The 23607-nt window shown below is 44.2% G+C and overlaps 1 protein-coding gene across 2 annotated transcripts; it reads right to left on the bottom strand.

The window, feature by feature from the left end:
* gnb1l (guanine nucleotide binding protein (G protein), beta polypeptide 1-like) lies at nt 1–22256 on the bottom strand. 2 transcript variants are annotated; one of them, XR_011597340.1, is made up of 8 exons: nt 22183–22256; nt 16333–16504; nt 15795–15920; nt 15351–15513; nt 12563–12655; nt 6400–6615; nt 171–632; nt 1–51 (listed from the first exon to the last, which is right to left on the bottom strand). XR_011597340.1 is itself a non-coding variant. In XM_070904964.1 (7 exons), exons 2-7 carry the CDS (start codon nt 16440–16442, stop codon nt 354–356), a joined length of 987 nt encoding a protein of 328 aa, XP_070761065.1. In that variant the 5' UTR covers nt 16443–16504; nt 22183–22256; the 3' UTR covers nt 9–353. The 2 variants fall into 2 exon arrangements, 1 of the variants encoding a protein (XP_070761065.1); XM_070904964.1 differs by having other exon boundaries at nt 9–632.
* Nucleotides 22257–23607: the final 1351 nt, after the last annotated feature.

Genomic DNA, 23607 nt, shown 5'->3' with positions numbered 1-23607 from the left:
TTTTATTTTTGCAGATGTTAACAGCAGGCATTGAGAAAGGGCATTTTGGATCTGTTAAGGAAAGAATAGCGAGGAGTCAGTAAACGTAGGCCTCTCGTAAAGTTACTAATGTCATTTTAGTTGATTTAAAATCTGAAGAAAATCAGTTAAGGTTGATTTCAAATACCAACCCTCATTCAAGTGAGATTATGCGGAAGCAACGTGTTCGACCAGTGTCTACTTTCATGGATCTTGTAGCAGGATGCAGTGTCGGCTGTAACGTTGGCCACTGACACCAGTTTGGTCACACAAACGTCAGTGCAGATGAGGGTTAAGGAAGTGTTGATTAAAGGTTCCTCCCAGAGCTCAGAGGCTCAGCCAGTGTCAGTTCCCTCGTTGTATATTGACCACAGGCTGATCCGCTGGTCCTTGGATCCAGCAGCCAGCAGTCTTTGTCTGGGGTCCTGGTGGTCAGAAAAGGCCACGCTTAGCACCATGTCAGTGTGGTACTGAAGCACTGCCAGTGGTCGCAGCTTCTTCCACCCGAAAACCCGCACCCGATGGTCCCAGCCCGCCGACGCCAGGAGCTTACCGTCCCCCCTGATACACAGCTGGGAAACCCCAGGGTTGACCAGCGTCACACAGTCCTGGAGCTGTAAAACCACAAAGAGGGAGAGGATCTCAGCAGGTGCTTGCAGGTTAGAACCAAACATTGCACGCCTAGACATCTTTACATGTATTACAAGCACTTCCACGCACACTTTTTTGAGGTAACTGTCACAGAAATCTAAAACCAAATTAAACTATTGTTCTCATCCAAATAAGGAGAGAAAAAGAATCATCAAACTAATTAGGTCAGTGAGCCGATTAATAACTGCCGTCTAAGGAACTGAGGCCAACACAAACACGGACAGGGAGAGACTATCAGCTGATCTGATGACTGAGGTCCAAGTGTGAGGCTGGATGTCTGTTGAACCTGGCTGTAGACTCCTGGGACTCAATCATCAGCCATAAAACATTATGGCACGAGGGCCGCGAGCAAATCTCTCCGCGTCCCACTATTTGGTTTGGAGTTAGGGAGGCCTGTTCTGGAAGCGCGACGTGAGTTACCTTTGTCACAGTTTGCAAGAAAGAGCAAGAGAGAGAGAGAGAGACCGTCTCGCTGAAATACTTGTTTGCAGAGGCCTTGTTGCTTTAAGCGCCTCTGATGAATTACACTCACACTGAAAGGTCTGGTCAGCGGGAGAAGAGACCCGATAAATACACTGTTGTAACGTCTGCCTGCTAATGATTAGCCACAGCTCCCTCTCCCTGTGATCTACAGTGTCCCAAGGACTGTATCAATCTCTCTAAAGGGGCAACATTCTGACATATTATAATGAATGGCGGCTAAGATCACTATCTAAAGGGCCTGCTGTGGTGGGCATTCCTGGGGAGCGAACGTGCTCTTCCTGTGGGCTAGGGATCTCTGCTGAACCTGTAGATGGGACACAAACATCTGGATGTGGGAGCTGAAATCAAACTGGACAGCGTAAAATTGACTTCATAAGTTGTGTCTGGGGAGACTAATGGCCTTGGATGGGAGGAGACGTTGGGAGAATTTATCTGCGTGTTCCTGTTCCGGGCAGGGACCGTCCGCAAGCTGCATGTGGAAGATATAAACCAGGTACTCATAGCCCAAGTGGATAAAGTGGAATGCAGGGGAGAGAGGGAGCGGGGAGGAATGTCATTGATCAAAACGGGGCGAGAAAGCTCAGTTCAGAGCAGGCAGCGATGTGATTTCATTTCTTTTGTTCATCAAACCATCATCGCCGGTACCACCAGTGTGAAAACAGAGTATGGCTGGTTAGACCAAACAAGCCAGATGCACCGATACAAAGAAACCTGGGGGGGGGGGGTGGGGGGTGAAAGATCGTTTGGAGCTTTGTTATTACCTCAAGAAGTTGGTATGCCCCTTCCTCTCTCCATCTGGTTTGCATTAGAGGCCTGATAATGATGGGTTTAAGTGTCTGTTTTTGTTTGTTTTGCTTCCCATAGTTTGTGTCAGGAAAAGGCATTTGTTTCATTAAAGGGTCAGTTGTAAGCAGCAAATGGCTAATGATGTGGTAATGGTCATTCAGCGGGGCTGGCTGGCTAACTGTTTTTACTTTCTACAGTCTGAGAAAGCCGAAAAGACAAGTGGTGAGAAAAAAAAAAAGGTTGTATTATAACTTGAAATTGATGGTGCTCTCGTGCAGCTATGCTGGTTCCTGAGCTGCCAGGGATCAGTGTTTACTCTATGATTTCATGTGGCAGCGGTGCTCGACAGCACCAGCGCCGAGACGATTAGTGAATCAATTTGATTAGTTGACCAACAGAAACAGTAATGGCCAACTATTTTGAAATTCAATTAATCGTCTAAACGTCATTCATCAAGTACAATTCCAAACATGTGCCGGCTCTGCTGCTTGACTCTGTTTCATATAATCGTAAATTGAATTTCTTGGATTGTGAGTTGGACAAAAAGAAATGCATGTGACGGTATCATCAAAAAGGCAAAAATAGGCAATAGATGAATCAATCGTGAAAACAAACGTTACTTGCCGCCTGACAGTGATATTACTTTGGTCATATACAGCATCTGCCCATGTTTTGATTAACACTGCAGCACAAGACATACAGTTCTTTGCAAATATAGTATCAAACATTGGAGTTGGAACGACGGGACGATCAATTAGTTGGCTGACGGAAAACTAATCGACGACACCTTTGATAACGGATTAATCATTTAAGTCATTTAAAGCATTTTCTGAAGTAATAGTTTAGTTAACACTAGGCCACCCGTTTCCCCCGTTTCCAGTGTTTGTGCTAAGCTAAGCCAGGCTAGGCTAGGCTGGGCTGCTACATATTTATCCTACAGAGACAAGAGAGGTAACGATACTCTCGACAAACTCTCGGCAAGAAAGCGAAGCAGCGTATTTCTGTTTTTTCAATGTTACTATTTTAATTCCATGTTCTCTGGCAGCAGCATTGTGGTTCTTGCTGTGGAGCCACATCACTGCTGAATGAACACCAAGAAAACGCTGCTCTCTTCAAGCGCTGCCATAAACCAGGTCTTAGTGTGTAATGAAATCCATTAGCTCTAGCCGGCTTGTTTTATTTGACGTCCCATTTTTCTTCCTCTTGATTCCTTACTATCTCATCGCTTTTTTGTCTGAACACTCCTTCCTGGCCTGTGTTACAGCATGCTGACACACACACACACACAGAGCAGGCTTGCTGTCTGAACGCCAGCTTTCTCAGCTGTCAGGAGGCTACCAGCTCTGCTCAGCAGCTGAGCCCACTGCAGTTTTTGTGGCCTACGACAGATCCAACACAAACTCACACTTCGGGATCCTCTTTTGTAGCCTTTCACCGACAGAGGAGACGTTCAAAAGGAGCGTCCACTTGGCAGATCTCACTCAAGCCTTGCTCCACTTTTCCCCCCGTCCTTCCCCTCAGTCTTGGCACGGATCTTGGCGTTCACGCTCATCGACTGAAACGTCCCGTCATCGCTCACTCACTCGAGCCTAACGGCTGGGAAGCTTTTCGCAGGTATTTCTGACACACCCCACGTCCCTGAATCACACTCGGCAGCAGGGAGATTACAGCCTTTTGTCACCTTGCCTGTCAGAGCTTGGCTGCGGTTGACAGGAGATGGATGTGTCAAACAGGTGAGCAGTCCCATTCAGAAAAGAGAGAAGGGGGGAGGGGGGGGGGGGGGGCTCGATAAAAAAGTGCCATCATTTTTATGACAGCAGCTCATAAATACATCAGTCTAATAGAAGGCTGAAGTTGGGCCTGATACGACCCATAAGTCAGGTCAGATCAGGATTGGCAGACGGGTGCAAGACACCATGCAGGTGACTACTGGGGGGAGACAGTGGGGGTATTTTTACATCGTAGTGAAGGTGAGGGGCAGGAGTTCCACCTGTAAAGAACTGTCATCAGTCTCAGAAACAGCTTGCTGTCAGCCGTGCTTGATGTACACTGCTAATCTTCCTCCGTCTATAGCTGCTTTCCATTTTTCCAGTGCGTGACCTCTGCCTTTGTCTTCGTCCTGGAGGAGCCCGTCACTGCACTTGTCAATACATTTGAGTGGCCGCCTAAATATATGTCCATCTGGCTTAACAGCTTGTAAACCCCGACACCCACGCCCTCATAGTCTCACCCTGACACATTCCCAAAAATGCACGCTAGAAGGAAAGCAGAAAAAAAAAACAACCTGAAGATGATGCCTCCTTTCTATGCGAAGATATCAGGCCAGCCAGGTCAAACAGCAGATAAAGGCCTCTGGGAGCCATGTGTAATACATTAACCTCCATTCCTGGGGCTATCTGTCTTTATCTGGGCTTGATAAGCTCACTTCACAGCCCTTCAGCTTCACTAAATCATAACTGCACTGTGTTGTGTCACATTCAGTTTCCCCTCCATTTCACAAAAAGCATCTATCTGCCTTCCCAGGCAGCTCCAACACTGGACTGTATCGCAGGGGTAATTTGTGGGAAGTGGGATGCTGTGGCACTTATAGCCTCCTCAGCCTTTATTGCAGCCTCCCACTGTGAACTACTGTTCCCTTTACTGCAGATGTGTTTTTTGTTTGGTTAAGGGGCCTCCGAGGTTTTGATATTTTTATTACCTCTCACGGGTCATCCGTCAGGACCCAGGGCCCGGGTCCGCCACCCGGCAGACCCCCCCCCCCCTTACTGCTGCCACACAAAAATACTTTTGTGGGAAGAACTGAGGATAGCTGTCTGGACGTCACACTGAGCTGCACTTCAGGATAATTTAAAAGCCCCTGTTGGATCTTTTCCCTCTCCTTGTGCTTTTTTCCTGTCATCCTCATCCTGGATTACATGCTGAATCAATATTTTGTTGCTTGAGCAAAATAAACCAAATAACCACTCTCCTCCTGTTTTTGGTATATTGAATAGTGTTTTTCTAGACGCATTTTCGGGGTGAAAAAAAATATATATTTCTAATTCAAGCATTCATTTGTAAAAAGCCTTGGAAAGAATAATAGCCCTTCACTGTGCAGGAGTGTACTATATCAGCCTCAGGTTCCTTTCTGCTCTGATTCATGAGGGTTGGCTGCAAAATGGGAGCATTCCCTTTTGCTCATGAAATCAAGAGAAAATACAGCTTCAAATGAGGCGTTAAGTCTCTGAAGCGTTGGCTGTTATGTAAAATGAATTATGGTAAAAAGCTGATGTGATCTCTTTTGCGGAGACAGAAGATGTACTGGTATGAGCTTTAGTGTATAGTTTGGACCACTCCCAAGTATGTATGTATATATATATGTATGCGTGTGTGTGAGAACCTGTATGTGCTGTGTTTTCAAGGTAAGTATGCATCATAATAGTATCTCGGTCAAGAGGAACGTTGTCTTAGTTACTTTTTTTAACTTCTAAATGAAGCACACATGCCTTTTCCTATTTATTACTCTGCAATAATAAGTTAAAAAAAAACAATTGTGATGTGTTTTCATCCAGGACTATATATTATCCAGGCCCGATGTGTGACCATGTGTCAGTGTGTGTGTGTGTGTGTGTGTGTGTGTGTGTGTGTGTGTGTGTGTGTGTGTGTGTGTGTGGGTGGTTTGAATCTGGAGTGACAGCCTCAGCCCGGCCCTTGGCCCCTGGCCCTGCCAACGCTGTGTAACCAGCAGCTGATTTATGGCCCCCGGAGCCCTGCTGAGCCTCTTCCTCTTTGGCCCCTGATGTTTTCCAAGAGAGCCTGGAGAAAGGCAACACTCCTCTCCTCCCATCTCCACCTTTACCTTTTTAAAAGATTTTATGGCATTTAGCTGACTCTCTTGTGCAACAATTAGTTAGCAGGTAGGGGGGGTTCAGGACCTTAAACAGGGACACTTCAGTAGGCCACATGAACATTATAATGGTTACCCAACGTACAGAAGGTACTTCTGCTAACTGTTTAGACTCCATAGCTAGATAGCTCAAAGTAATCAATAAACTATTTATTACAATTTTTAAGTAACTTAAATGTAATGGATAAACCGTTTCAATATTAATCTAAAAGTCTTGGATACATGGTAGAAATAGGTAGCTAAAGACAATTAATAAACGGAGAGTTAAAAGTAATGGATAAACAGTTATAAAGTTAGCTTAACGTGTTGGAAAATTAGAGTAAAAGCTAAAAGTAATGCATACATGGTTGAAATGTTTGGCTTCGGTAGTAGTACGATAGCTAACTTGACCAACCTAAAAATCAGCTTTTCAAATGTATGCAAAACCTATTGTAACAATATCCACTGAATACTGGGCTTCCAAAGGAATGCTCTCCCATATTCTGGTCCATTTTGCTGTGTATTGATGTTTACCGTTTGGGAACCACTGGACTTAGACAACACCACTACCCTCTCTAAGGCTTTCGTCTGCTGACCTGCAGGTTGTTCTGTCTGTCCAGCGTCCAGGAGGAGAGTTTCTTCTCAGAAGAGCCTGATGTGCCCCTCAGACGCTTGGTGTCAAAGGTCAGGCACATGACAGGCTCAGGGTGGACTTTGGCTTGGCTCAGCTTGGACCTCTGGGTTACGTCCCACAGCAACAGGGAACCGTCCTCGTATCCAGCCAGCAGGAGAGGTCTGGTCCCCGAGTCTGGCTGGAAGTGAGGGAGGGTGATAAGAGGAGAGGAGGAGGGACAGCAAGATGGGAAGAGAGAACACAAAGAGTAGCGTGAGGTACGATGTGAGATGAGAGCTGTGTGGTAAGAAACCGCAGAAACCGCTGCGTGGTGCTGGAAGCTGAGCGGAGCAGAGGTTATCATCCTGGAAGCTCCCGCTGACACTCGGAGAGACGCTGCGGGCTCCATTCGTCAGCCTGCTGCTCTCCCTTTCCAGCACTCCATTACACCACTCCTCACTTTGCTCCTCATCTATATTACTGAGCCACAGGCCTCGCTGCCGGCACTGATAAGTATAGAGGAGTAAAAATACTGCAGGAATACTGTTTCTCTTCAAGTGTAGTGGTCATTGATTGATTTATTTTTTTTAAAACATATCTTTCAATTCATTGTATGTTATTTTTACATATTTTTCTTTAATGTGTTAGTTTTCTATTATTTTACTGACCTCCTTTTTTTATGCTTTGATGCTGAAATTGGCTTGATTTACAATATTTTTACATGTGCAGTCTATTTTCTGAAACTTAATCCTTAATATTAATGCTGCTGCAAGTTTTATCGAAAAACAAAAAAAAACCTAAATGAAAAAAAATATTCTTGAGTAAAAAGTGATTACAACAATTAGAGGCACAACATTAGAGGTGTAACTCACATAAGTGATAGATTTTTATCGTTTACCATTTGGTCGCAAATTCCCAGCTGTTTGACTACTACTACTACAACTGCCTAAAAATCCCCCAAAATCTATTTACAATCATATAAAACAAAGAAAAGCAGCAAATCCCAAAATAGGAGGAGCTGGAACCAGAAAATGTTTGGCATTTTAGCTCAACAAATGACTTAAATAATAATTTTCTGTCAATCGACTAACCGATTAATCAACCTACTGTTTCAGCGCTAAACACCTTACGCATGCTCACATACAAAATAAAAAACAACACACTAGTATTGCTTCATCCCCATTTCAGCCCAGGACATTACAGATCCAGCTGCGATGTTTACAACTGGTGAAACCATCAGAGTAAATCTTTCAAATCACATGAAATGAAATGAAACCAGGTGCACAAACAGGCATATGACGCAAAAACCTAAACCACGCTACCTCTGTTAAACGCATATATATATATATATATATATATATATATAGCAACCTGTACCGAGCACAAAAAGTAGTTCTATGCACAAAAACAAGAGAAAGGTAAGCAGTATGACATTTCAAAAGAATGATAAAGCGGTGCCTTCCCACTGGTGGGAGTCACAGATAACCTCTCAGTGCTAGCGAGCTTCTTCTGCGTGAGTGTGTTGGATCAAACAGGCACAGAGGATGTGTGGAGGTATACAGTGAGCTTGTAAATCACTTCTGTGAATGAGAACATAAAAGGTGAACTGATAAAAAAAACTGGGGGCTTCGTATAGCTTTGCACCGCTGGAGGGAAGAAAAGGAGGACTGAAGGGGAGAGAGAAGGGAAGGAGGAGGAAGGGATGAAGAGAAAAAGGGAGGGACAACTGGTGAGATCTAACCTCCATCCTGCGTTCCAGAAATCCCACAATACTTCTGTGTACATATATGAAGCACCATGACTCTTGCTACCTACACATCATCATATGCCTGGGGTGTAATCTAAACAATGACTGAAACTTTTTCAAGCTTAAAGACTTCACACTGGCCTGTGAAACGACACAACACATTGCAGAAGAGCTATGAAAACACAGCGCAGATACACACTTCCTGTCCCGACTCGAGCCTTTCGCTTCAAAATAGGCCCCCAGCAAAAAGCGCTGTGCCCTGCAGAGGCAGGGCGGGGAAGAAATGTTTTCCATATGTGCGAGGGGGCCATGTCTGCCATTTTTTTCATCCATCTTCAAGTCCCCTTCTCACTTAACGCTCTATATTTCTCTTCTTCCAGCTTTAAACAAATTCTAGACAGAGTCGTGTATTCCTTCCAAAACACATCAGCGAGGACGAACGCGAAAGTATTATGAAAACAAATAAAAACAAGTGAAAATCAGTGGCCCCTGCTTGCTGGCAGGGCCCGGGCTAAGCGTTCCAGGCTTGGGGCCCACCGTTTCACTTAAGTATAGGACCTCCTTGATTGATGATGTCATGGGTCGGAGGTCGGGGAACCCTGGGTAGACACCTAATTCATTATATCCTCCACAGGCCTCTCTACAAGAGGGCTCTCTGCTGGAGTGGGGCTGGGGCTCTGGGAGGAGATTCATCACCGCAGAACAGCTGGAAAGACAGATGGATGGAAGCTGGCTGAAGAGGCAGGACCAGTGGAGAGAGCCGTGAAGCTGGGTCTTCTCCAGAATGGCTACTTGTTGGGGCTTAACCTGTTAATAGTCATGTGACTGAACTGTACTTATGGGGCACATTAAAGTGACAATATCTGTGTACATAATGTGTGTTAAAATGCATTGCGAACAACCCCCCCTGCTGCTGAGGCAACAAAAACTACAAAGATGTAACCCAATGGAGACACTAAAATAAGCTCTAACAAATAGAGACAACATAAACTATAATTACTGAACCATTAGTTCCTCCGAGATTCCAGCTCAAGACAAATTCCCTGCACACACACAGAACTCCATAATCACCTTTTTTTTCTGCTAGTGGATTAATTTGCTGATTATTCCTCGATTCATCCATTCACGGTTTGGTCTATAAAATGTCAGAAAAGAAGAGGGGAAACGCCAATCACAATTTCCTTCAGCCCAAGATGACATCTTCAAATTCCTTGTTCTGTCTTTGACCAACAGCCCAAAACTCAAATACATTCAATTTACTGTCACATAAGACGCATAGAAGCAGCAGATCCTTACAACTGAGAAGATGGAACTAGGTGATGTTTGGCCTTCTAGCCTTGAAAAATGGCTTAAACCATCGATCGATTATCAATAAAGTTACCAACTGTTCGTTGACTAATCATTTCGGCTCTATTTCTTGCCATTTCCTAATTTATACAAAACAAAATTTCTCAATGTCATTATCTTGGAGTCATAAATCAAAAGACTTTCCTTACATGCTCCTACGCTCGCCGTTCATTAAGAAGCCCTTGAATTGAGCTGAACTGAATTCTACTGCAACATGTTTATTAGATTTCACTCATTTCCAGCGTGCATGACCGGACATCTTGATTAAATAGAGAAAGTCATGATGTCAAGCATTTTCCCCAGCAGAGAGACACACTTTGTCCCAGTAATTAACTCAAAATAAATTTTAATTTCGAGAAGATTATTTTTAAAAAGTGATCGCCGGGGAATTTCAGCCCGTTTTGAAAGGGACCCTTCTGTAGTGTAGTGGACGACGGCTGTAGGAGCGAGGAGGAAGAGGAAAGCGCAGCTGCGGCCTCTCAAAAAACAGATCCGTTCAGTTTGTGGCACGGACATAGGACACGCGAGGACAATGTCGTGTCTTTTTACACACCGACGCTCTGAAGGCGTTGCTATTTTTCTGATTACATGAACGCTGAAAATGATCAAAAATGCAGCTTTAAATGTACAATTTGTGTATTGGTTAAATCCTCCACAGTTTCTGCACCTTTTTTTTTTGTTTTTTGCAAAAAAAACCCCAAAAAGCTGTGACTTTGTTGTGTGTACGTTTTGCGTGACAAAAAAGATTTGAATTGAATAAAGTCATCAACTCTTAACATAAGTACTCTAACACTGTTACAGTAGCCCTGCTGTACTATTTTGTGTGTATTTATTATATTGTATATATTCATTTTAAAGGATATGATGTTTTATTCCATTTCTAGGGTGCCTTTTTAACATCTGGCCAGGAGCAACAGCTGGATATTAGGCTAATTTTGGCTCATGTACATGTTTGTTCTCTTTTGATCAATGAGCGTTGTCCCTGTCAAATAAACAAATATAATAAAAAGAAAACGTGAATAAATAAAATCTAAATGTAATTAGAGAGAAATATGTGGCTGACATCTAGTGTATATTCAGCAAACACTTCGATTTCATTTCCTTATGTGGTAAGTCCTTCCAAAATCATGAACAACCCAGAGACCAGCAGCTTGTTTGCTGATGTGGCCGCCACAGGCCTCAGGCAGGCACTGCTTCAACATAAGGAACCAATCGCTTCCTCCGGTTTTCGTCCCTTTCCACCATGATGTCATGGCCACGAGGAAGCTAGGTGATGAGCTGAGAGTGATGGATATCTGTATAGGAACATTTCCTTTTCCCCGCCAGCCTCTGTTCACATTAAAAGCCTTGCACATCATACATCAATACTGTCCCCCTGGCCGAGGCCTGCATCCCCCCGCACACGTTCATACCCACATGTGGAGCCACTTTCTTCCTCCGCGTCCGCCGTATTGTTCACCGCTTCACAGGCAATCAGATTCAGAGAAATCAGATGGAAGGCTCTGTCACCTTTCAGACACATCCCAGCGTATCGACTTAAGGGCTGGGTGGGATTTTGCTGAAGGGAGGCTGAATTGAGAAGAAAGCGCAGTTTAACACCGCATTTAATCTTTTCCATAAACTCCAGCAGAGAGGGCTTAAAGGCCGACAATAAATCTGTTGGTGAGTCTGTCTTGGAAATAATGGAGGATAATCACTTCTCGTCTCAACGGCGGGAAGAAAAGAGGGAGGGATGGTGAGAGGGAAGACGGAGAGGGGAGATAATTGTCAGTGGCTTCTTCATGGTGTGTGTGTGCGTGATAGAGAGAGACGGGGTGGAGAGGGAGGATGACGGTGTCAGTTGTTGCCTCCTGCTGTGTGAGGTTAAGGAAACAGTGGGTAGCATATGAGCATTTGAAGTGAAAGACAAGACGAGCATTTTTTTTCCCTTATGACTGACTGACTGACAGAATGTGTGGGTTTCCAATTTGCTCGTGTGTGTGTGTGTGTGTGTGTGTGTGTGTGTGTGTGTGTGTGTGTGTGTGTGTGTGTGTGTGTGTGAACGAATCAGCCTGAAACGATTTAGAATCACCTGGTCCCTTCGGCTTTTGAAGTCAGACAGCTGCCTGTGCTGTATTACAATGATATTATATCATTCATAATGATATAATTGAGCATTATGTTTCCTGGCACTCAACAGCTGAACCGGTTCATAAATCAGATGATGAAAGGTGGGTGTAACGGTGAAATCAAAGGGAGAGAAAGAAAAACAAAAATACAATGTCCACATGCACTCTGAGACTCTCTAACTTGTCTACATGGCTCTATAATAATCTCACACACACACACACACACACACAATGTCACCTTAAGGGCCTCTGTAGTTACCTTATTAAATTAACTCTAATTAGTATTACAGGAATACAGGACTGAATGCGCATGAGCCAGCAACTCGCCTCCCGCTGGCTTTAAAGTCACAAGCTGTGTTTGGAGTTCTGTTGCCTGTAAACTGTACATCCCATAAAATGTATTCAAACCATCCACAGTCTTGCATGAGTCTAAAACCCCGCTTCGTCCCCCAAAGCCCCAAAACCCAAAAGAGTTAATAATTAAGCGTGAAAATAATTACAGGGTCCCTTAACTTTCGACAGCATTTACAAAACAGAAAGCGAACTTTTTTTTTTTTGCTCGGATCAGATTGGATGTACAGCTGCAGGCTGATATATGGCTGTGAACCCCCGGCCCTTCCAAACGCTCTAATTACAGTGTTGGGACTCGCTGCCAGCTGAGAAGAAACGCTCGGAAAAATGGCCCGGGACGAGTTGTTGGGCTGTAAATCATGTGCCGCGTCTCATGCGCATTTGTGTTGACTTTTCTATTATTGCGTCACGTTGTGGGCCGCTGGCCAATCAGAATGAAGCAGGTTAGTATTGGAAAAAAAGAGGTACCATTTAAAACGAGGAGGAAAGAGAAGGTAGAGAATGTCCTGCTTTTGATAATGGCTGCCAAGGTGAACTCGTTGAACTTGAGATGTAGTTATAGAGAGACACGTTACTGACTGCCTGGTGCTTACCTGCCACAGTTTGATACACATGACCATCCCCAGCTTAGCGTCTGGTTCCAGGGTGCAGACGGGGGTCTTACTGGGTAGCTCAATAATCTTGATCTGCAAAGAACACAACACATCAAACTGCTGTTGGACAAATTGCAATGCAGGCGCCAGAATGCGTGACATAAAAAAAGACAATATCTCTGGTTCCAGGTGTTTGGTCATAAACCAAAGTATTGCAAAATTTTAATTTGTTTTTTGTTTTTTGTTTTTCTTATTATGCATCATCACACATTTTTTGCTGTCAACATGCTCAACTGCTTTGCACATGCTCACACTCTCCAGCGGCGTCGTTTTTAGACTGAACCCAACGGTGATCAGTCCTCTTTTACATTTTTTTTCTTTGGAATTCATCCAATATATCCTGGTGTGTTTTTGTTTGAATTAAACCGTTTTCATTACTTTTGTTCTAATGTTTTCATTTATGAGACACACACACACACACACACACTGCTTTTGTACATGGATATATACCTACAAGCTGTCTGCCAAAGTCATGATTTGTTTGTCTTCTGAACTCAAATAACAAAGCCGCAACCTGAATCTGTCATTGTGGTTCAGGACCTCCGCAGATCAGAGTGCCTCCAACCAGCAGTACAGTACCATCCATCAGTGCAGAGCAGCCGCCCCACTGTCTATAATAAATCCTGCTAAAGCCCGACCGCGCGACATGAATGGTGTTTTCCTGCACACATTGGCACTGATTCTGATAAAATACACAGCCTAATGAAGCCAGTGATAAAGTGTGGGCCTGTATGTGTGTACACACATCACTACCAAAACTCATTCCTTCGACTTCCTCCGTGCTGATGATCCGCATATTCGTCCTCATTAGGCCTCAGATTAAACAGCCCTTTAAGGGAGCGATCTGTATTTTAGCGCTAGGCCACATCTGTCCTGCGTGTTTACCTCTGCGTGCCTGACAAAGAAGGCCTTTAAAGACTTCTCTGTGCCTCAGGTGATCACTGTTCTTGTGTGGCATCACGCTGCCCATAAATAAAACACCCACACTATTAATTAATGTTCCTGCCATGGCAGCAATCTGCTGGCAGGAATCTCCCTGTGAGCAGTAAACAGTAAAACCACCAGAAATAGCTAGAGAAGAAGAAGGAAACTGTTATTCTGTTTTCTTGGTTACATACCTAAATATTGACGTACCTGCATATTGCCTATGGCACTAAATCACGCCATTGTGCAGGTTTTGAGGCAAGTGCATATGTATTGTTTCGTGGGGGAATGCATTTATGTGGGTGTTTTTTGTAGCGGATAAATGATAAGCATTCATCTTGGCCAGTTGTGTCTGTGGAATGGGGTGGGGAGACCGGGTGACAAAATCGGCTGTGGTCTGTTTTGGTCCAACTTGTATGGGTGTGTGTGTTTCTGTCTGTCTGTGTCTGTTGGGACAATGGCATTATTGAGGTGCTGGGAGTCACAGGCGCCCTGATGCCTGGCCCGCTGGACTGGGGTTAACAGAGGCACGTTTGGCTGGATCAGGTGACTGCTCTGTCCCTTTCAAGTGTGGCTCCTCCACAGTGGAGCAAGTAACATGAATCTGGAGGCAATAAAAGATGGCTGGAGCGCTGGCTGCCCTCTCCCCATCCTCGTGGGCGTCGAGCATTAACTTCGAGACACGCTGTGCAGACAGAACTTTCAATTCAGTGCGCAATCTCTGCAGGCCTGGGAAACTCTCTTTTTAACCCAGTCACACATCAAAAATGTAAACAGCCACTTTCGACTATTTCATCAGCCAGAGTAGCAGTTCTGATTCACTGAATGGCATGTTGCTAATCAAAGCCAACATGAACCGACATTTAGCTGGTGGCTGGCATTAAGTTCCTATCCTTGCAATGTGCATGCTGACTCATGACATGAAGGCTGGTTTGTTAATGATGCCGTTTAGATTGCTGTTTGACAGTCCCTGGCTGTTGATTCATCGACGATCGGCTGAAAATATTACACCCGATTGCATTCAAGTCATCTCATATTTATGGCTCAGAGGGCATGCAAACAGTCACAGTGTGGTAACAGGAAAAAGAAAAAAAAGAAGACAGGGGTTTGATGTTGGAACTCTTGCTGTGGGACCAATTTTCCAGTAACTTACTAAACAGGGCTAAAAGCCACAAATATGTGAGAATACTTAAAGTCAATCCAGCAAACTGACAACAGCAAGTCTGGCCAGGCTCATACAGGTTGGCATTTTTTATACTCAAGTCAGACTGTTTAACCAATTAACCATCCCACCTCCCACCTGCCAATACATTCAAGGATGTTTCCTCCTGCTCAACATAGAGCAACATGTGCCAGTGGACACTTCATTTCCCCTCATTAAAATGGAAAACTATTCTCAAATATCTAAAGACCATACAAGTAAAAAAATGAAAACTGAGCCATACATATTGTAGTATTTATCAGTTTTATAATGGCTGCCTGAGGAAAGCCCTTCACCTGAATTTAAAACTGCAACATTTGGCAGAAGTATACATATGAACTTATTGATAACTTATTGATATTGTCATTATTCCAGGCCATTAACCCCAAACTGAAGCGTAAAACTCCACAGGGAATGTGCAGTTTTGGTGAACGTTTAGCTTGAAAAGTGGCATTCTCTGCGTCTCTTATATGCACTAATCCTTTTCATCCTGGGTGAGAGGCAGGATACAAAATGGATTTCTCGCTAATTTATAAATGGGCTACACTTTGCACACATTCACATCCCCACTAACAGGGAATTTAAAGTTTCCTGACGTCTAACCTCCTCTGTCTGTTGTCCCGCGAAGGCCAGCAGAAACGTCCCGGGGCTCGTCTCCAGCAAGGAGCACTGACAGAATCCAACGCTGCCGGTCCACAGAGAATCCACCACCTCACTACGACCTCCGCTCAGATCCCACAGACAGACCTGCATGTCCCGTCCCTGACTGCTCCACCAACAGACAGGACAAAAACAGACAAAAGCTGCAGTTATTTGCAGATTTCAAAACACATATTACTGGCTGTCATCTCAAAACACATGCTATTAAATCATGTTATCCCCACAGGCTCTATTGAAAAGCTTATTGAAAAAGAAAACCATACATTTGTAGTTAACAACATCCCAAGTACAAATAATATTTCACTTTCCCAAATGCTCTAGCAGTAACAGTGAGAGAAAGATGAATAAGACATCTTATCAGGAAGTTAAGAGACCCGTCATCCTCACCTGATGAGGGTATCTGTCGCCTGCAGCGTGCTGACCCAGATGACTGAGCTCCCAGAATGACCTTCTACAATCCTCTGCGCCCTCCTGGTGTTTAGGTTCCAGATATGGATTGCACCCTTCTCTGACCTGTAAAACCCAACAGGATGCTGTTTACATCACTCATACAGTACATGCAACATATCACACAGCACTGCTCTGCTCTCACCGACACCCGATAGAAAGAAAATACCAAATATTCACATTTGCTCTCCAACAAATACAGAAATAACACTGAAGCTTTCGGCGTGTGGTGCTTTAACAGCTGGCCTTACACACCCAAACTCTGGAACCGTTTTTAAAACAGAAGGGAATCCTGATTGGCTGGCTTGGTATCTGCTTATCACACACAGTGTGTCTCTTATGATGGACTTAATGAAGCACTAAATTAGGAAACTCACAACATAACTCTTAACAAAACAAGGAAGCCATAAACAAAAAAAACTTCACTGTCTGAGGAAGATAAAGAGTCAAAATATGAATGTTGAGACAAATGACTCACCCAGAAAAAAGGAGGGGAGTGTCCCCGCCACGGCAGCTAAAGTGGAGGGTGTTGAGGGGCCCGCCAGCCCCCCTCAGGGTGTAGATGGGGGGCGGAGCAGGACGAGACATCCCTGGGTCATGCAATCAACGTATGGATGCAAGGAGGCCGCGGACCCATGTCATGACACCCACTGAAACACAGACAACAAGAAAAGAGAGTAACTAACAGTAACTCCTGTGACTGATAAATAAAAAAAACACACTGTGCCATTTCAGCAGAAGTGCTAAGAAGAATACAGTAAGATGAAAGTTAAGTGTAGGCCTAAACTCCATCTCATTTTGTTTGTGCGCAAACACGGAGCAAAGACTGTCAGAAAGGAGCTCCATTTTGCCTGGAAGCCTTTCTCTTCCACGCAGCAGACAGTTGTGTTTAATGCACTGTCGGTGCTTTCTCTATTGTTTGCAGCTACAAACCCTTTGGCTCTCTGTCTTCCTCCTTCCAGTCTACATGATAACACCTCTCTTACTCAATACGTCATAAATCACAACCCGACAGCTTAATTACAGTAAACAGACAGAGATTCAGGCTTCTCAGTCCTCTTGTGATCAACAGCCGTTGTCCCAGAGGCAGAGGCAACAGCCCAGGCTTTTATGTCGTTTGTAGGCCGGGCAGCCGAGGAAACCCAACCGACCGCAGGTATGCTGCAAGGAAATGATGCGTCAACATTACATTGCGGCACAATCACAAGTGACTCTTGGTGTTTGGCTTCAAAAGGCTAATATACAACCATTTTCTAAACTGCTTATCATGTTTCGAATCACAGACGGCTTGAACCCGTTTGACATTTTTTAGGGAAAAAAAAAACAACAATAACAACAACAACACCAACTACACCAGAACAAATTGGAAATATGACTTTTACAAAGAGATCAGCCTAACCACACTTAGTCGCGCACAAGAATACATGCAAGCTGGCTTTACCTTAAAAGAATACTTTGACATTCTGGGAAATACGTCTATTTGCCTTCTTGCAGAGAGTTAGATTATATCATATATCATTCCGTTCAATATGGAGCTGGAGCTAGGAGACGATTAGCTTAGCTTAGCATAAAGAATGGGAACAGGGGCAAACAGACTAGCCTGGCTCGGCCTAAAAATCCAGGTACCCGTACCTCTAAATTTCATTTGTTTAATCTGTACAAAAAACAAAGTGATACTTGCAGATACTCCAGGAAGAAATAGCCCAGCACAGAACCACAACTTGTTAAACTTTAGTTTAAAAAAAACAACACAAAAAAAACAGGACATAATGTGTTGATTAGTGTGCTTCCATCTGGACAAAGCCAGGTTAGCGGTTTCCCCATGTTTTACCTCTGTGCTAAGCTAAGCTAACTGTCTCCTGACTCAAGCTCTCACATGTGAGAGTGGTATCAATCTTCTCATCTAAGTCCAGCAAGAAAAGGGGTAAGTGTGTTTCCAAAAATGTCGAACAATTCTAGCACAATGTCAGCAACTATATATTTTAGGTCATCTGAGTTAACGAGCCCCCCCCCCCCCCGCCCCCACTTTTACTTATCATAACCCTTGCTCCCTGCGATCAGCAGACGCTGAAACTGGAGCCTGAGGCATTCAGGAGCAACTCATTTCAGGAGGTTAGTGGTTAAATTGTCCATGTGAATCTGTGAAGCGAAGAGGCAGAGACCCTTGACCAGCCTGCCTAATTAAGGACACAACGCTGCAGTCTGATGGACTCACAAGGAAACAGTCAACACGTCGGCTTTACTATCAATTTACCGCTATAGGAGAGACGTACTGCATGCTCTCAAACTGGAGCATTTTTTCCCCCCACTGCTCACTATAGAAACGATAGCGTTATCATCCCTCCAAACATGTAACATGACAATAATAGGTTTGCATTTGAAATGGTTCAAGCTGTGGCTGTTTGCACAAGATATTGACCGTAAGGTATCGCTCATATCTCTGAACTAAACCAACAGGAAACCCTTTGGCCAACAACTGTACAAACTTGTTTTTGTGTGGTATGAAGAAAATGGCAAAAACCCGTCAACAGTGTTTTTGTGAGGGTCCATCGCCGTTAAGCTGCTTCTCCTGTGAATGGGTGGGTAAGGCTGCATTCCTGAGCCAGAGTCCTGTGCCTGTGTGAGTATGTGACAGGGTGAGGCTCACCCTGATAACAGGTGGATTAAGCGTCCCTTATTGTCCTGATGCGGCGGGCCTGCATGTGGCTGTGAGTCACGGACACAGCCGTCTGAAACCGGCTGTTTTCATTGTCTCAAGGCCAGGGGCTGTGAGACTTTCCGCTGCTCACTGCCAATCACAGACAACAATTGGGGACAGTGATGGAGCTGTCACTTGGGGACTGCAAAATATATCCAAAAGATGAGCATAATGGCAACTTTCTCCTGCCGCTACCTCCCCAGTGGACCGCTCCTTCTGTTTTCCAGGCATCAGCATTTCCACCGTCTGAATTGCCCCCAACAATGGGTCTGTTGTGGTGGCTGCAAGTGAGTCACCCGCAAACCCAAATACAAACATGCAGGCAGCTCAGGAAGGGAGAGACGGACACTGTAAACAAACAAAACGGTGGCAGGATGTCACTCAGTCCTATTTGCAAGGACCCTCAAATTGTTCCTTGCAAACAAAGACAGCAAACAATCAAGCCCCTCACTTGTCAAGTTTGTATGTTTGACAGAAAAAAAACCCCCATCTCTAGTGAAAGCAAAGATACCTTGGAGGAGCAGAGGCAGTATGTAGCTGGGATAAATGTGATCCTCAAAGATCCTCAAGGACAAGTAACTTGTCTCTAACTCTCCTCAGATTTCAAAGATTCTCTGCACCCAGCCGTTTTAATGAACCTAAGAAGCTTACATAAAGTGATTGAGCAACAGATAACATACAGACCAATAGGTCAGTGAACTTCCTTATTAAAAATGTCCACAGGGAAAATTACAGAATGGGGTAACTAGCTAGGCTTAATGAAACTTGTGTGTCTTGGACAGGGCATAATAAATCAGACTGACTGACTAATATACCTCGAGCTGGATATGGGAGCCAGTGGGAAGAGGCAGGAGAGGAGGACTGAGGCTCCTGCTGGCCCTGTAACAGATAAGACAGCTCTGGGGTAATCTGACTCTAAGTCCGTGGATAAAGGCAGTTTGTCTCTTCTTGGGCCGTCTGTCCACACCTACTGGGTAATTAGGCCTAATTATGAGAGAAAGGTCCGCTTCCCCTTCATGTTATTAAATAAGAGCCAGCCTCGTCCGCCAAGAATCTCTCAACACCAGCAAGGGGCTGGCGACCTTCAGATCAAACGTAGCCACTATCTGTGCAACCCCCCCCCTCTCCTCTCGACTGCAGCCCTCGTTCCCCTCCTCAACATCGCTGCACATATGAGGGATTGAGGAGGGAGGGGGCAGAGAGGGTATTCGTTATGATATGGGGCATCAAAGTTTTTTTTTTTGAGTTGAGGTGAAGGGAGAGTCCTGTCCACATTCCTCACTTGGCTCTTTAGTGCTGGTATCATGTGATCGGCAGCTACCCACCTGAGCTGCCCCCCTTGTCAAATTCTGCCATTCATAAATAAGAGCAGAAAGGGAGGGATATACTGATCACAGGGGTTTATTATAGAAGCTTTATAATGCCCCAGCTTCACAGGAGCCATTATGGAGGCATGGGATCCCGAGATCCCCTGCTGATATCAGCCTCGTCAAATATGAGATCTGAGCTGCATGATGAAAAATGAAAGTAGATTACACATAACTCAAAAGCTGCATTCTAGATAGGCCTTCCAATGAAAAGCCAACTTCATAACCTTTCAAACCAATAGGATTTCTTTCTTTTTTCTGTAACATCTTTGCCAACTTCAAAAAAAAAAGACCCAAAATCCATCCATTGCTGCCACATCATGCCTCAGCTATTAGTCATTCAGCTGTTTATCACAGGCAATGGTCTTATCTGCTGGTTCCCTGCTTTTCACCGTCTCGCCAAGGGGGCATTTCCACCTCGCTGGCTGGTCAGTGGGTGGTGAGCCAGCCCTACGATCAGTAGTCAGCCCTCCTGCCCTAACCCTCCCCCAACTAATACAGATCCTTCTGAGGAGGAAACCAACGTTCCAAATAGAGAGCGAGGTCTATTATAAAAGTCCAGTTAGACAAACAACATGGGAAGTGGCGAGGAAGACACACGCCCTTTATTGTGTCTTGGTGGGGTTATCTGGACTGGATAAACAGCCCAGCGTCAGATAGAGGCTGAAGTCAGACACAAGCGCACCAACACCCACTGTCAGTCACAGATCCAATGAGTGGGAAGAGGTGGCATTGTTCGCGTGAATGGCGTGAATGCTAAGCAGGGGCCATAGCAGATAAGAGTTAAATGCCTTGTGGGTGTCATTGAGGCAGGCACTGATGGAGCACTGTGTCAGAGGGTCCTGTTTTAGGAGGTCCTGACTGTGGTCAACAGGTGCCAGGAGCCTTATCTGTTTGCATTATCACCCATTTCCTCCATGAGTTCATTTACCTGGACACTGGAGGATAAAGGGACACAAGAGAGTCGACAGCTCAAGTGTCGCCATACATCTCCATGCATTAGGGGTGTGATGGAAATCAGATTTATAGGGATTTTGCTGTCCATGCAGCGAAGGTATGAAAACAAATGCATGTTAATTGTGCCACAGTCCAAATAAGACATCATGCAACAGGGGATAAAGAACACGGACGACAACAAGATGTTACACTTTGTCAAACAGAACATCCCCTAGTGTTACAACTGTCAGTCATCTTCAGGGGGGCGATGAGTGATTGCATGAAGACTAAGTAATGGACTGTGAAAGGTTTGACAGAGCGCTAACTATTTGTATTTGTACATGGTGAACAGCTTCCGGAGTTCAGCCAGAACTCTCCTACCGAATTTAAAAAGCTCCTATAAAAGGGCAAGCTGAACAAAACCAAAAGTAGTACAACTCTAAGCATTTGTGCATTATTTTTGGGATATACTGTGAGCTGGATACAGGCGCTCCATGATCAATTTCATAACCAAAAAGCACACAATGCATACCTCCATCAAGGTGGCGCAATCATTTAAATTGGCTTTTACATTTTACATTTGCATCTGGACTTGGATCTGCCACACACACACCTTTATTCCTAAATTAGGTTGCATTGCAGCAACTTCCAAGACATGTCATGTGCTTATCTATCAGTCACGCAAAACTTCATTCAAAAATTAGGCAGTTTCTGTTGCTTTGGAAATTGGCAGGCATGTACCTCACTGCCGTTTAATAATGGTGAGAGTCATCATATAGCCCTATTGGATTCACAAGCAGCACTATTTTAAATTAAGCTCAACTTTCATGATAATACGCCCTGCTAACTGCTCTGGTTTTGTTCTTATATTACATACAGACTCATTGTCTGTTACTTCCATATTTTCATTTACTGTTGTCTAGTATTCTTAAGTCGACTAGCCTACGAGTCACAACGTTATAATAAGATCAATTTGCTTTGTATTGCTGACGCAAACAATCCAAAAGGGACACAAGGGATATGTACGACAAGCGGAGCTGAGAACTGTGGAAATGATCGTTTAACAGCCGCAGTTTTGAATGGAGTTTGGCATGCTCGTTTCTACATGCGACTCTACTGGGCGTTATCAGGGCTTAATTATACTCACAGCGGTCTTCATTAGTTACCAAGCTGAAGCGTAAGCATTAACTAAAGTGTTGGGCTGAAAGCAGAAAAGATAAGGCTACAACTTACATCTATAAGCACTTGTTATCAAGAAGAAGGTTAGCAACAAGCTAGCAACAAGCTAGCAACTACCTACAACAACAGCTACAAACAACACATATACCTTGTTATTACGTGACAGGCGTTAACGCCGGGTAACGTGGTGTCACTGTAGTAAAAAAGAAGCTTTCAGAAAACTTAAAAAAAAACTCAGTGAGACACCGACGTTTTGACAGTTGTCAGAAAGACCCAGCTAGCAAGGAGGGGATTCAAAACACGCGTAGGACCTGAAGGACCTCTATTTACAGCAGATGAGCTGTCCATGAAAGTGCCTGTATAGAAGAGTCAGCGCTCCCTGTCTCTCTCTCTCTGCTCAGCTTGTAGCTTTCTCTCCCCACTGGTATGACTCCCTGCCTGTGTGTGTGTGTGTGTGTGTGTGTGTGTGTGTGTGTGTGTGTGTGTGTGTGTGTGTGCGTTCACTTCCATTTTTCAAGGAGTTGTGCATCTGGGTATTTCTAATAGGAGGTATCTCTTTCAAGATTAAACATTAGGCTACAAAAATAAATAGGTAGGTGCAGGTAGGATAAATAAAGAGCAGCACAGAACTCTGATATAGGCCTTAACATCTGATTATGATGACTGTTTGATTGTCACTGGACAACTCAGACTCAAAAAAAACCTTCATTCTTCTTTTAAATTCCGACTATGTCTATAATGGGCTTCTAAACACTCTGACTACCTACAAAACCATCCAAACGATAACTATAGAACTTGCAAAGCCTTACAATACTGCACGAACAGGAGAGTCTTTATTTTTTTTTCATCCTTTTCAGTCTAATGGAGAAAGAGAGACAGAGAAAACACAGGGCCATAATCCACAGAGCACACAGGGCCCTTTCATGGGAGGGCTGGGAGAGACCTTTATTTGTCCATTCCTATCATGGAGAAAGCGGGTTTCAAGCTCGGCTAGGTCTGAGCTGGAAGATTAGGTGAAACCAGAGTGTTTTAAACCTCTTCTGTGGCCGTGGATTAGAGTCAGACAGTCCCCCAGCACTCTGAAATGAAACAATAAGGAGTATGGGATGCCTCAGTGGGAGAAGGTGCATAGCATGTAGAGCACAGTGGGTCAGAAACCCAAATAATCTATTTGTCCAACCAACAAAAAAAAAACCCTCAAAGATTAAGGATAGAACTCATTTAACTTTAAAAAGCAGGGAGGATTAATATTTTGGGTACACGTGAATTTATTTGGGCAAGTGATTTTTGGCCGAGGCAGCCTTCATCAAGGCCTCACCCCAGCCATAGTATTTGGTGTATTTACTAGGGTGCAGCACATGAATTTTAATGTACATGTGAAACCACTTGAATGACATTCTTACCTTCTGGACATACTGTGCTCAAATTATACTAAACGAGACATACAATATTTTGGATTTAGAGTGGAGGATTACCAGTGTATCTAATTCACTAATGGGCTCGATGAAATACATAAGCACTTAATGACATACATGGAAAGGGTGAGTCTCAGTTGTAGAGCAGCAGTGAGTTT

The sequence above is a fragment of the Enoplosus armatus genome, chromosome 4 (assembly GCF_043641665.1).
Source record: "Enoplosus armatus isolate fEnoArm2 chromosome 4, fEnoArm2.hap1, whole genome shotgun sequence".
Classification (NCBI taxonomy): domain Eukaryota; kingdom Metazoa; phylum Chordata; class Actinopteri; order Centrarchiformes; family Enoplosidae; genus Enoplosus; species Enoplosus armatus.
This window is presented reverse-complemented; position numbering and strand designations above follow the sequence as displayed.